This window comes from Phalacrocorax carbo, chromosome 1 (assembly GCF_963921805.1).
Source record: "Phalacrocorax carbo chromosome 1, bPhaCar2.1, whole genome shotgun sequence".
Classification (NCBI taxonomy): domain Eukaryota; kingdom Metazoa; phylum Chordata; class Aves; order Suliformes; family Phalacrocoracidae; genus Phalacrocorax; species Phalacrocorax carbo.
The window spans coordinates 214,263,900-214,278,487 of NC_087513.1; the positions used below are offsets into that span (position 1 = coordinate 214,263,900).

At 46.4% G+C, this 14,588-nt stretch overlaps 1 protein-coding gene across 1 annotated transcript; it reads left to right on the plus strand.

The window, feature by feature from the left end:
• Positions 1 to 2,469: 2,469 nt before the first annotated feature.
• Positions 2,470 to 13,071, plus strand: CLNS1A (chloride nucleotide-sensitive channel 1A). The gene is made up of 7 exons (XM_064441496.1): positions 2,470 to 2,652; positions 4,934 to 5,070; positions 7,346 to 7,456; positions 8,200 to 8,310; positions 8,751 to 8,924; positions 10,787 to 10,871; positions 12,462 to 13,071. The coding sequence occupies exons 1-6, from the start codon at positions 2,504 to 2,506 to the stop codon at positions 10,852 to 10,854; spliced, it is 750 nt and encodes a 249-aa protein (XP_064297566.1). The 5' UTR covers positions 2,470 to 2,503; the 3' UTR covers positions 10,855 to 10,871; positions 12,462 to 13,071.
• The last annotated feature ends 1,517 nt before the right edge of the window (positions 13,072 to 14,588 follow it).

A 14,588-nucleotide genomic window follows, 5' to 3' on the forward strand; every position in this document is an offset into this window, starting at 1 on the left:
TGTGTGTTCCTGTAGTGATGAGAAATTGCTGTGAAATCCATCCTCCTGCTCTGAATGAAATGCCAAAATCTTACATTTGCATTTTTGACAGACTCTCGGTGTTTAAGTCCGAACTGGCCACCATGCAGCAGGCAGCGCCCTGCAGTCAGCGGAGAGAAACAGGCCCCCTCAGGTGGCGAGTCCTACCTTTTGTACTCACCTAATCACCCTGTGAAGGTACCTGCTTCTCTCTGCTGCCTCTAAACTCAGCCCTGGTTGACTGAATCACTCTTGGACACCCAGCGTTCATGCACTGGTGTGGGGGTGGATCGTAACTTGCTTTTTAAAGCTCTTACAGCTGAGGTTTGTGAACTTACAGGAAATGTCTGTCTACCCACTCTGAACTTCTGTCAGATTCTAGACTCAGTGCTGGGGTATGAAGTACCTGGATCCTGTAAACGAGGAAGATGCAGATTCCTCCTCCCTAAAGCCTCAAAACCATCTTCCCAGCCTGCGCTTAAACCATCCTTTTTCCTGTCATCTTTCGGAAGAGCGGTATGTGACACAAGACAGACTCACATTTGTGCGTAGGAGGAGAAATGAACTCTCTATTGCTCCACCGCAGCTTCAGTCATTCAGAAACTGTAATTCCAAACAACCTAAAGGAGTTGTCATGTGATTAACTACGGAGGTGGTGAGGGGTCTCCATGACTGATACGGGCAGCTGCATTAGGTAACGGGACAGACAGGAGCAGGAATATTGATTTATAACCGCTAAGCGTAGCGAATGGGTGTTTCCGTGTATTGGCATCTCTTCCCCTGAGCTGCTGCAGCCCGAATGGTATTCACAGGTGAACAGCAGATTTCTGCTTCCGGAGGAGCGCTTGTCCTGCTGTGGTACACTTGAAGATGGTCGAGAAACTTCCTTTTCCTCATCTCCTGTTGCCTCTGTTGTTTTTTTCAAGCTATTCCAGCAGTGTTTATATATCACTTCATTGTGAAAGTTGCTTTGACTCTGGTCATGGTGGTTATTTGTGTGAATAATAATTATTTGCATAATTACAATCCAAAATGGGTTGGTGTGGCTGAGGAGCTTTCCAAAGCATTTCAGAAAGCTCAGCCTAGAACAGCCACATTGTGTTCTTGTTCCCCCTGGTTTCTTCACACGTTTTCTTTTTCCAGAATGTGCTGCTTTGGCTCTTTTCTATCCAAGACCATAACTAGGGAAGTCCAGAGAAGGGAAAGACGGAGACCTAACTCTGCTAATAACTGGTGTTTGTGAGAACCTGGTTTTGTGTACATGTGTATAAGTGTCTCCTCAAAAGTAAATTCAGACTGGTGAAAGGGAACCATGAAAACAAGGTAACAACTGCATGGGCTTGTGGTTATGTTTCTATGGCAGGAGCATTTGCCAACCTGAAAAGTCAGGGAGAAGATGTTTGCAGTGGTGCTGCCTCACTGATAGAGTGATCAGGGGCATTCCCTGACAAAGATGTACTTCACTGGTGCAGACTGATTGTTACCATTTATTTACCCACACGGTACTGGTGTAATCCCCGTTTATCATTGCAGTAGCATGTGTCATAAGAGAAACTCGCTGCAGAAATGGTGTAAATCCATAGAAGAAGCAGAGCAGGTGCTTGCGAGGGAGCGGCAGCCTTGCCGTCCTGCAATCCGCTGTCCCAAGACTGTCCCCAGCTCCCTGATGGCAGCTCACCAGGTCCGTACTGTAGGAGCATCGGGCTCCTGATCCCAAGTTCATCACTGTTGAGGGAAATCAACTGGACATCCTTCAGACAATTCAAGTACTTGTGAATTTCTTTTTCTTCTCCATGAAGTTATACACCTGTATATTATGTACAGTGTATATAATGTATACACCTGTACAATGAATATGTGGTAGATACATGTGTACCTACTGGGCATTGGGTGCTGGCCATCCACCTAAAATTCCTTTTCCAGCATCTGATAATGGTCACCAAAAACCTGCTGTGTTTGTTTTTTCCTTTGTTACCCATCCAGCAGAGATTTACAAGCTAAAACACATACACTGCTTATCAGCTGTCATCGGGCAGTACGGTCAGTCATAGAATCATTAAGGTTGGGAAAGACCTCTAAGATCATCAAGTCCAACCATGATCACCTCAGCACGCTCTTTGCTTCTCTCTTCCAGATAATTAAAATTTTATTCAGAAACTGCCAGAAACTGCTCGCGGGAGACCGACTGCATCGCTCTGGAGACCCACCACGACTCACCCTCAGGAACACGGACGTTTTGGGGTGAAACACCGCCCGCTCCCCTTGCGGGTTGATGATGAGGGGGAAAGTCCTTCAGGGAGAGCGACAGCCCTAGGAGGCGCGCTCGCTCCCCTCAGGCCCGGCCCGGGCGGACGACGGCCGCCCCCGGGCTCCAACATGGCGGCGCGGCGAGCACTCGCCACCCGCCCGCACCATCGAGACGTGTCCCTAGAGAGGCCCGGCGGGGCGGGAAGTTCCGCTTCCGGCAGCGGCGGCTGCGGCGGAGATGGTGGAGGAGGGAGGCGGCGGCGGCGCCATGAGTTTCCTCAAGCGATTCCCGCCGCCGGCCGAGGGCGTTCGCCACCAGCAGCCTGACACGGAGGCGGTGCTGGCGGGGCGCACCCTGGGCACCGGCACGCTCTACATCGCCGAGAGGTGAGGGGGGCGGCACCGGCGCGCGCGCGTGCGCGTGGGTTACGGTTGTGGGTGTCCCGTGGGCCTCGGGGTGCGGGGGCTGCCCTGAGCGGTGGGGGACCGTCGGGTGGGGGCTGCCGCGGGAGGGCCCTCCCTGAGGGGGACTGCGTGGATGATCCTGAGAGGGACGAGCTATCCTCCCCTGCAACCCGTGGGGGCTGGCGGAGACCAGGCTCTGTGCGTAGGCCTGTCTCCTGAGGGATCTTCTCCCCCGGGCTGTGGGGGCTTACCTCCCCCAAGGGGGGCTCCCCCTCCACGGAGCTTCCCCCAGGGGCTCGCCCCCGGGGCTCCCCACCCCCTCAAGGCTTCTCCCCCTCTCCAGAGGGTCTCCCCTTCCCCCGCGGTGACTTTGGGGACCAGCCCCAAGGTGTTTGTGGGGGTCTCGCATGAAGAGGGCCCATCGTGTGTGGGAGGCCCCCAAAGTGTGCTCCGAGGGGTCCGTGTTCCCCCACCCCACCCGTTATCCCTGCTCGAAATGGTGTTTTTACACACCGCAAGAGGGAAGCGCGCAGCGAGGGAGCCCGGCTGGCCTGCACGTTACAAACACGGCACCTCTCCCAGCGACGGGGCTGTTGGTTTTCCGCGGTTATTAGCCACCACGAAGTCACTCATGTCGTGTTCATCGCATGGACGCCGTATGTTCTCATGAGGCAGAAATTGGTTTAGTTGTGGTGGAAGGTGTTACCTGAGCCCCTTACGCTTTCCTTTAGATTCTCTCTGCGTTATGCAGTTCAAGAAGACAGCTCGCTGATGAAGGCAACATAATTTTCTTTAACTGTGGAGAAGGACTCTAAATATGATGCATTGCTCTAGTGGAAGGGCGTTGTTAGAACAAAAACATCACCCAAAACATGTGCTAAGGACTGAATTGTCTTTTAAAGTCTTTGCGCTCTGAAATGCTTCTAAAATGGGTAATATTTGAGGGGCTTTACCCCACCTGAACCTGTTAGCGATGTCACATTCCTCTTGGAGGGGAATCTGGAATTTCAGTTACTGTTTTGTTTAGTGGTTTGGTTGCAGGTACGAGGGCTTCTGTTCGTGCAGTGTCTGCTCTCGACGTGTATAATGTTGAGTTTTCTTCTAACTTGCTTTCAGTAGATTTCTGTTGAGGCACGTACAAGTCTGCCAGCTTCCTCCCAATATGTCCCGAGTGCGTTGCAGAGATTTTACCACAGTCACTTGCTGGTGATGAATAGAAAATGCTAGCGTTTGCAGGAGTGTCGTGCTGTGGGAGAACCGGGTACCTGGGAGGACAATGTGGCTTTGGATCCACGTACCGACTCGATGTCCACAGCTGTAAACATTGAGAACCAGCTGATCGAGGCTAGGAAATAAATTCCTTGCTCCCACATCGCTAGCTCTTGCTCTCAGCCCTATTTCCCAAGGCAAGGAGTCTTCTGTGACCTTTTCGTTGGCTTTTGTTCCTCCACAAAACATTGTGAGTGCTGCATTTTGCGCATGGCAGAGATCTCACTTTCTGCCCCTCAGTATTTCTCTTCACTGTGTGACCTCATTGATCACAGACACCTAAAACTAGCTTGGGTTTGATATCTTGGCTGCTGGAAGGACATTGATCTTTCTGATTTGAAGGAGGTGGCAGCCCAGTGGTGCCAACTCATGCTGCCTCTTGCTCTGGTCAGGGATGAGAGTGAAAACGGGGAAGCAGAGGTTACAGCACGCAAGTTGTGAGAGGGAAGAAGCCGCAACCTGGCTTTATTAGCTCTGCCGATCACGGAACTGGTTGTTCTTCTGCACACAGGCTATAGCCACATCAGATCTATAATCCTCCAGAAATAACCATTGTGACTTTCCTTTCATAGTGTTCTCTTTATCTTGAAAAACTACAGAACGTTTGAGGTCTAAATCACACTCTGGAACCTCTGTAGTTATCTTTGGGATGATAGAAAACTACAGGGAGGAGAAAATGAAGAGGAAGGGAGAGAAATTCAGGTTTTAGTGCAAATATGCTAAAACTGAAATGCGTTTAGGGTGCTCAGCTTCACATTCCTTAAGAAAAGGTTTCTTTTACCTCAGCCATCGATAGTTATGCTGTTGCCTGGACCTGTTAGGGTGGATCCAGGACTGTATTGGCGGAGAGTGGGGTAAGTGCCTTGCCCAGAATTACTCCCTTCATTGTGGTTGGTTTGCCTTTCTGCAGGTGTGGGTCAGATACCTCAGATTCTTCTGTTAGTTTCCAATTTGTCTTTTTTTTTTTTTCTCCCCTCCCCTTCCTCCTTCCTAGTCGCCTGTCTTGGCTGGAAAACTCCGGAGCTGGCTTCTCCTTGGATTATCCCACCATAAGTTTACATGCCGTCTCCAGGGACCTGAACGCCTACCCGTGGGAGCACTTGTACGTCATGGTGAATGCCAAATTTGAAGGTATGCCCGGAGTGTTGCTTAGCGTTCCCACGTAGTCCTGAGCTGCGCGATTTCCTCTTCAAAAAATGTAAAATTTTGTTTTTAAAAATGATATGTTTCATTCAAGTCACAGCTTGTATTTTTGTTTTCATTTCCCTGAAGGATCATTATTTTAGTAGTATAGCTTTGCCCTTGCTTAGAGTCACTTCTGAACTGTTCTGCTCTCAGCATGTGAATACCTAGAGCTGGAGCCACTGAAATTGCTTCTCTGCTCTCTTACGCTCATTTGAAGCAATTTCAGTTCCTCTGCAGTCTCCCTGCGATTCCAGCTTAGGTATCGTTTTTGCCTTATTGAATTTATGTTAATGTTGCTACCCTCTCCAGGCTTCATGAATTCCTGCTGTTGTCCATTAGCCTGCCAGCTTTCAGGCATTTTCTCCCACAGCTTGCTTAAAAAAAAAAGAAAAAGACAATAGCTCATGTTACCAGGCTTAATGATTCTTTGTGGATTTCCCACAAAACCAACCTTTTGACCATTCTTGTTTTGACCTAGAAAACCAAACTTTCTATTTCATTACGTGAAGATTTTCTATGTTTCTGATGAATCGCTTTTTTTTCTTCCGGCAGACCTGGTGGTATTTTCAGTGTGTCATAAACTGCCATCTCAACTGAAGAGTAAAGAGTGTTAACTCCTGAGCAGGTCTCCTTTCCCCTTCATGCCTAATAGTCCTTGTAGTTAAAGGTTAAAATCTGGTGTTTCACTTTCCTTTAAGTAGTCTATATAGTGACAGTACTGACAAGTCCGTGAGGAGGCAGAGGCGTATTTAAGCTATTAATACTCTCCATTATTTCCTTCTCTCCTGTTACTAATATTCTCTGACAGTCTGTTGCTACAAATAATAAGAGAACGTGTATGTACACCTCTTGGTTCATCTTCCTCACTTTTCTTAAACTGTGCTTAATTCTGAAGTAAACCAAGCCTAGTCTGAAGAAAGATGTTGTTTCCAGCTTTTAATTAATTCTGATAATGGCGTTTGAAAAAACTGATATCCTGTGGTAGCCTTTGTATATAAAGCCTTAACAGGCTGATCTTTGTGGGGGGTTTTTTGTTTTTTAATATATGAACTCTGGCTACAGTAAATCTTCTACAGCAAATAGAATATTTGTTTAGTTATCAAGCCTATCCCTGGCCCGGGATTTTAACCGCTGAATAGCGTGAAACCCAAGCCTCTCCACTACTTTGGCTGCAAGAGTCACCATTTCTTAGTTGGGTAGAGTACATTTTGTTCTTCCTCTGAAAGTTTCTGCTGTGCTCTCGTGTGTATGTGCCTTAATCTCACCCTGTTTTTTAGAAAAAGGCGGTCAGAGGTTGACTGCATTGAAAACAAAGAGCTGGGCTCAGCGGTGACAAGCTGTGCCTGCGGGGGTCAGTTGGAAAAGGATTGGGTAGCTTCTTTGGACACTTCATTTTTTGGGGGCAGCTGGCTGGCAGCTTCTTGGCTTCTTCATGTTCTTGGTGGTGCCAGTTTTGTACATGATAAAAGCCACTCTCCGTGGAACAGCCTTAGCTGTATTCCTCTTTTCCTCTAGAATGTAATTATGCACTTCTGAAGCTGTCAGTGCAGTGGCCCCAGCCACAAAGCGATGAACTGTAGCCATCTCCTGTGTGGTTTTTATATTTACAGAAAGTAAAATGTCCCGTTGTTGCTTGCTTAATCATGTACGTAGTGCACAGAAATCAGGAAGCGGAGTTTTGCCCAGCTGTCATCGGCTCCTGGTGCACTTTCTACCTCCGACATCTGTCTGTCTGGCGAGGAATGTCAGAAATCGAGTAAAGATCTTCTGTAAATGTCACGGTCCGCTGTGAGAGTGGGTTGATTTTGTGACAGTAGTGTTATGGATCCAGTAAATTAAATTGATTTTAAAAAACACAAATATAGCATTGTGCAAGTAAATGATGATTGTGAATTGTGGGGGGTTTTGAGTAGTTGTTTTTAATAAGAATCAGGCAGTGTTCCTGAAGTACCTGAACACACCAGGTGACTGTTATGGAAATCTGAAGTCCTAAAATTATAAATAGAAAAGTTTTTGTGTGTGTTGCAAGTGTTGTTGAGATGCTGCGAGAGGACCTCGTATATCCCTAATGTGGATGGGAGCGGGTTGGTTTGTGCCTCTCACCACTTGTGTCCTGATTTCTGAGTTGATTACGTGTGTGTTCCTGGAAGAATAAACAAACGTGACTTTTTTTGGACAAAATAAACATGTTTCTCTTAAATCTTTTGATTCCCTAAAAAAGAGGAGACAAAAGAGGCTCCCATGGCTGAAGGCGAGGAGGAGGAGGAAGACAGCGATGACGATGTTGAACCAATTGCGGAATTCAGATTTGTACCTAGCGACAAATCAGCCTGTAAGTGAAGAGGGAAATCACGTTTTAGCTTAGTCGTGGCTATATGTGGAAGACAGTGCGGTACAGAGGTGTAAATGACATGATCCTTTAGTTTCCTTCTATAACTACTTGGTTTCTGTCAGCTGAGAAGAACAAAGCAAATTGTTTTTACCTTGTTAAAAGCCAGAGTATTTTGAGCAGCTGCTTCTCAAGGAAAATTCTAGTGCTGTAAAACTGAGACTTTTAAGTATAAACATGTGACACAGATCATCTTATCTATATACATTTGCAGAGAACTTGTATGGGGAACGTCTTTTTTAATTACAAATTCAGTGATATTTGAGTCAGCAACAGTTTCATTAGGAACATGATAATGTCCAGACGCTACTGCTGGAAAGCAGTTGTGTCCCGTCCGATGCAGAGCTTACAGTTTGATCCAAGTTTTAAGAACCTTATATGTCTGGTGCTGCAAGGAATCCTGTAGCGGGTAACCACAGGCTGAATTGTCCAGAGATAAGCCTTTGTCATCAGTGAAATAATGGGAAGGTGCTGTTGAGAGGATAAAGCACCAGGCTGGATCTAGGAAACCTGGTTTGGGGCTTGCATGGCTGCTTGGACAGTGTTTTCAAATAGGAATTCAGTGGTCGTTCTGGTAAAGGAATGTTCTTGATCTCTCAGATCGCTCGGTCTGGGATTTCTTGCCTGTTGTTCTGGGGTATTGTTGGAGAAACGAGGCAGGTTTGTGTTCGCTTGTGTCCCTGCAGTGGAAGCCATGTTTTCGGCGATGTGTGAATGCCAAGCTCTGCACCCAGACCCAGACGATGAAGACTCAGACAATGATTACGAAGGGGAGGAGTACGATGTTGAGGCCCATGGTTCGTAAGGGTTGTTTCTTTTGAAATTCCTAACAGTACTTGGATACGTGTAACTTCTCCTACAGTATCCGTCATGAGAACGGTTAAGAAGTTCCTTGTCATCTCGCCTAAACATTCTTTATGCCACAGGCACAGTATAAAAACTCAGAAATCTGTAATTTACCTGTCACAAATTACTGGAATTCAGCAAAATCATTGTTCTCATTCTCAAAATAGCAGCCTGCCTTGCTCCCAGTGGATGTGCTAGCACAAGTTCAGTGCCCGTCCTGTGGTGTGGTCCATTCACATCACTCTGTACATGCTGTGGCTGATGCAAACAGCCTTTTCATCTCAGTCAGTTAATCTGAGCGCACCTCGCCTCGTTGCTGTCCTATTCCTCCACCCCTGCTTGATCCAGGCTCCTAAACTCAGGTCTGATAAACATCAACTTGTTTTTGCAGAGCTAGAACAAGGTGACATCCCGTCCTTTTACACTTACGAAGAAGGATTGTCGCATTTAACTGCAGAAGGTCAGGCCACCCTGGAGAGGTTAGAAGGCATGTTAGCCCAGTCTGTCAGCAGTCAGTACAACATGGCTGGAGTGAGAACAGAAGACTCGATAAGGGAGTTCGAAGGTAAAAATGCTTTTGTTTTATTAAAGAATGTATGAAAGCAGTGGTTCTCCAGTCGGGCTAATCCATAAACACTGGGACTGAGCAAGTATCACGCTGTGGGTGATACCTTACTGCCCTGTGCATGTCAACAGGCATTTTATCCTTGTTCACAACCACAGGTTATAAAAATGCCTGTGGCCCTACAGGCAGCATATTGCCTGCCGTGGATCGAGGGCTGCTGTGTTACAGCACAGTTAAAGTTAACTTCTCCCACATTACTAGTGATAGGACAAGAAGAATTGGCCCCAAGCTGCGTCAGGGGAGGTTTAGGTTGGATGTGAGGGAAAATGCCTTCCCTGCCAGAGGGGTCAGGCCCTGGCACAGGCTGCCCAGAGAGGTGGGGGAGTCACCGTCCCTGGGGGGGTTCAAAAATGTGTAGACGTGGCACTTGGGGACATGGTTTAGGAGGCCTGGGGGTGTTGGTTTGGGGGTTGGACTTGATGATCCTAGAGGTCTTTTCCAACTTTCATGATTCTATGAACGAGTGAGGACTACTGCGTTAAGAATTCTTGATTCTTACTGGTGTGATTTCCTGGAATAGTGGTAGGTAGAAGTTGATTTAGGATTAAAAAAGAAAATTAAACTTGTCAGTCTATGCTGGGATTAGGAAGCAATTTCCACTCTAAACTGGTAATAGTATTTTTCTTGAAAATACCCTAAATCATAGGTTAATAATTTCTTTACAGAGTTCAGTATGAATTCAGAATAATCTCTGGAACAGATTTAAAAAACCTGTTTTTCTGAAGGATGCTGTCTCTTAATGCTGTTTGTTTTTCAAACATGTATTTAAGGAGTAAGGTTTCGTTTTGTCAGGGGGAAAAAACCCCACTCTCTCAAATTTTGCCTTTTCTGCATGCTGGCTTCACTGGAGCAGTACATAACCTGGGAGAAGAACGAGGAAGTAGTTCAGGACTCTTGCGTCTTTTTTTACTATAAACCTCAGTGTTTTAGTATGGCCCGATGTTTTTGAAGGATGAAAAATGATGCTGCTGGTGTGGATTTCTAGCTGTCAGCTTGCCCAGAGTAGTCAACAGAATAATGACCAATCTGTTTGGATCCACATGGACGGTTTTTCTAAGCTTTATTTGCTTTGTCAGTCAGTTGTTTACAGGTTCTCTTTGTTCCACAACTTTGAATAAATTTCTGTAACGTAAAGATAACCCAAGGTGATGTACTCGTGTTTTAGCAGTGCCCTTCATCTGAAAATTTTTTCAGGTTTCTGAACCCCAAAATTTTGAAAATTAAAATAAATTGGAACAGCAGGTACGTCACATGTCTCGAAGCCGTCTTCATCAGTTTTATTTGCCTTCCTAGTCTTATTTGTTACAGTACCGCTTCTTGATCTGCTACAATTATTAATATCCCCAGGGCTGCTCAGTTTCAGAATTATGATTTTTTTGACATTGTAGCATAGAGCAGTTGTTCCTTTTTTTCAACTTTATGATGCCGACAGCAGTCTCAGAACAGGATCCAGCCTCTTCCTGTTAGAGCGTAATTAAAGCTATTAAAAGGAATCATGCTGAAACTTCATTTAAAAAATGAAATAGTTTTAAATCCGGTATTTAAGCCTTTTAATAAGACAGAGTGAGACGGGTTGTAGGAGGTGGTGACATCTTTAAGGGACTGACTGAGAGAGCTGGAACAAACCCACGAACCTGTGAGCACATCAGTTTCCGTTGGCCGCTTTCACAAGGTCGGCAAAGGAGCTTTGTGCTCTGGCCATCTCCTGACAACAGAGGGCACTCGCTCTCTTCCCTGTGATAACAGCGTCCGCTTGCGAGCCTGTGGTGTTACATAGCATAGCGTTGGCGGTTGTTTTTCAGATGGGATGGAGGTGGACATAGCACCGGTAGTTGCGGGGCAGTTCGAAGACGCAGAAGTCGATCACTGAGGAGGACCTATGCTGCTGTAAGTTCTTCCGTCTTCCAACACCAATGCTTTTCAGTCCTGCAGAGCCTTCTTCCTCTGTAGTTGTGTAATGCAAATGATCCCATATCTCCTACGGGAAGTATCTTGTGGTGTCAGGATGATGGTGGTTTAGGGAAGGAAAAGGCAGCTCTAGTTATCACAAATACGGAAGGATGTTCAGTTTTCTGACCAAAATTGCCTGTTGGCATAAACCATCACGCTGTGTGGGTAACCCACGTGGACGTGCCTGTCTGGAAGACAAGTCAGCCATTTGGTAAATTAAGAACTGTCTGACCTCAGAGGCTCGGAGATGCTGATGTACCAACGCTGCAGCCATTGCTGGCAAGTCCTTAGTATCCGTTATTTCACCCTTAGCGTGCAAGATTTCTCTGGCCTTTCAAGGGGGCAGAACACTTCACAGCGCTGCAAGTCCACCTCTTCCTTCACTGTAAGTGGCGCAGGAACAGTCCCCGGTAAAGTTACCGAGCAATCCGGATGGGATTGTTGTCAGAAGTGCACGACTTAGAGCCAGCACCCTGCTTAGGTGGTTGTGCCAGCGTGCCCTGTTGCCTGTCATCACCTGTACTGCTTTTCTCCTGTCAGAGGCATTACAAGATGTGCCAGCGTTTCCTCGCTGGCGCTGGGTGGGAGAGGAAGAGCAGCTTATTCTGGGCCTGGGTTTGTGGGGACGCGCAGGCACAGCGGGGCTGTGGTTCATGTGCTGCTCAAGCAGTGGCGCGTTGTCCTAGTTGTTCTGCCTCACTAGGAAGCGAGACCACCAGCTCTGCCTTAAAGCGAGCGCAGAACTATCCCTCTTGAAATGCCGGAAAAAACAGTTGTGGGGCAGACAGCTGAAAGCACGGGGGTGAAAAAAGGAAAAGGGCACAAAGAGGAAGAGGACAGGCTGAAAAAAATCATTGGAAACAGGTTAGGTGGTTAGGGATTACAGTGTCACTGAGGAAGAGGCTGCAGTCCCCCAGAAGGGCTGTTGCAGAGGGGCGGTGCATGCAGAGGTGTGCTGCCATCTTCTCGGTATTCTGCGGAGCGGCTCAGCCCTTTCAGCCTTCTGAACTGCAAAAGCCATCTACAAGAACATCTTGTTGGTGATCCTTTAGAGAGCAACGCGCTGCCCTGCCTCTAAAGTGATGCCCTTGTGGGATGCTCCTGTTGCATGTCACTGCTCGTTACCCAAACGAGATGCGACAGTTGCCCGCTGAAGCTCCTGGAAGACTTGCTGACAGCTGATATGGGACATTTCCACTGGCCCTGTAATAAGCGGCGTTTTTGTCTGTCACATCACGAGGTTGCAGGAATTGTTCCGAAGCAGCTGGTGTGTCTGTGTGCGGTGCTGCGACGGGGTCTGCCGGGGCACGGGCGTACGACTGCGGACGGGGAGTGCACGCTGTCCTTAGCTGACCTGAGCTTAGAGCTGCTCGCGCAGACAGATATGCTCAGCCCTTCTGAAAATTAGAGGGTTCGTGGTAAAGTGCTGTCCTCTGTGACTGCAAACGAGGGAGAGCTGCTACTTAGGAAAGATGACATTTTTATTTTAATGCCAATTATGTAAACTTGGTGTCTTCTATCTTTCAGATTCTTCTTGTGGCACTTCCAGAATAAGCTGTAAAACGGAAGGCGTTGCAGTGACTATCGGGAGTTAACCTTTCCTTTAATGACCTAAGCTTAGCCATCCAGGTCTATAAATGCTTTTATAGATGTTTAAAACAGAGTGACATTTGTGACCACTATGGGGTTATTTAAAACAAAACAAAAAAAACCAATAAACCCTCTCGCATCTAACACTTGAATGGGGCTAATCAGGGGTCGTTTCAAAGAAGCCTTTGTAGGAATTCTAGGACTTCGGAAATAAAACTGTAAGTAGAACAGAATTTTAGATTGTCCTAGAATTCTCCATATTTTTGTACCTCTTCATTGTGTCCGTGGAGTAGGATGGGAATAGAAAAGTTATGAAGTTTGACCAAAAGGAAATAGTCAGCTATGGATTAAAAGCAAAGCTAAATTTAATGCCCCTCAAGTAACTGCTTTATCAGTTCAGTCCTATCCCGTCATTTCTCTGAGAGCAGCTTGGGTGGTAGAGATGGAATAAAGCCTGTAAAGCCCTGAAAAAGAGAACTGTTTTGTGTCTTTGTATTAAATGTTAACAACATTGTTAAATAAACTAAATTTTTGTATCTCACGACCACCTCTGCGTCGCAGCTCTCAGTCCTTTGCTTCAGCGAGTGGCTGGCAACTGAGCGGGCAGCTCTTCAGCTTTAGTGCTCCCTCCTCTAATAAAACAAGTGCAGCAAAGGCGCTTTTGTCATTTACCTGGATGGGAGAATAAAAGGGCAGAACGCTTGCAGAATTAGTCTGTGACTGATGTGACGTGCCAAACCCAGCTGCAGGCTGCCACGGGATTAGTCCTGCAGGAGCTTTTAGTTTCACCTCTCTGCGTGGGGCCACAGCAGCAAATTTCAGGGTTTTATTTTTTACCCCAATATTCAAATGAAAGTCTGATACTAAACTTGTTCCGCTTTCATTTGAGTTGAAGTTGACTTGTGAGGTTGTTTTTCAGTAGAATTATGTTGGTATATGACCAGTGTTCTTCAGCAGTCCTGCACTCTTGGCATAGTACTGAGTGGTCCTGCCCCGCTTTGCACCTTGGGATGTGGTTTGGTTTCAAGGTACGTGAAAATTATAACCACTCTGTTGAATATTCGTTAGAAATGCCAGTCAAATTAGTGATGAGTTAATAGCGAGCTATTGGCATTGCTGAATACATGAAGTATTTAGGATGTTCTGCAACAAGACGTTGTACAAGAATGTCTTTCCTAGCCGCTTTATGGGCATTCATCTATAGATTTATGTAAACGTATGCATGCTTTTGTTAGGGATACAGAGTAACAAAGGAGGGTGCACAGTGATCCTTTAGATTTTCCCCTGGGATTTGGAGAATACTCCCATGGCGAGGCTTCGGGATGACAAAGGAGTAAACTCGACCTAACACAATGGTTTAGAAGAGCAAGCTCAAGCAATTCTAAATCACTGTTCAGCCTTAAAACAGGTTTGATTTTTTTTTTTTTTAAGTGTAAATCTTAGTTGCCGGAGTGTGGCCTTTCTGTTGTTTTTCACATTAAACTGCAGACTACCTGGCATGTACCCGGGGAGATGGGCAGCTGGACTCAGCTCGGCCCCTCTCAGTACTCACACTACGTCCGAGCAGTAAGAAGCTCCAGAGAATTTGGTCTGTACTAATGCAGAGCTCCAGGAGTGGACATTTTATGATGCTTCCAGTCAAATCCATGGACTGAGATTAGTTTCGGTCAGGCAGAAACAAAGCTGGGTGAGTCCTGCAGGCAGTGTTGAGAAGTGTCTTGGGTGGATTTACAAGTTTTATTTTTAATAAAACTTTGTGTAAGTGTTCTGGGAACACACTTCCTAAGCTGTCACTACTTTGAATATAAAGTATAGATTTTTGTCTGGCTACCAAAACCACTTAAATTCTTCAGTTCCTAACGGTTTGTTTTCATCCTGTCCACTATTTTTTTGCCTCAGTTCAGTCAATTTAAGGCTTGACCATTTCATAGTAACTTTTTTAAAAAAAATTCTACTTCTAGTGGCTATAAATAGAGGAACTACTTGTTAATCACCCACAGAATCACAGACTGGCAGGGGTTGGAAGGGCCTCTGGAGCTCACCCCGTCCCACCCCTGCTGGAGC

Coding starts and splice junctions, on each gene's coding strand:
- CLNS1A (XM_064441496.1), top strand. CDS start 2,504: ATGGTGGAGGAGGGAGGCGGCGGCGGCGCCATGAGTTTCCTCAAGCGA. Junction 2,653..4,933: donor ACGCTCTACATCGCCGAGAG/GTGAGGGGGGCG, acceptor CCTCCTTCCTAG/TCGCCTGTCTTGGCTGGAAA. Junction 7,457..8,199: donor ACCTAGCGACAAATCAGCCT/GTAAGTGAAGAG, acceptor GTGTCCCTGCAG/TGGAAGCCATGTTTTCGGCG.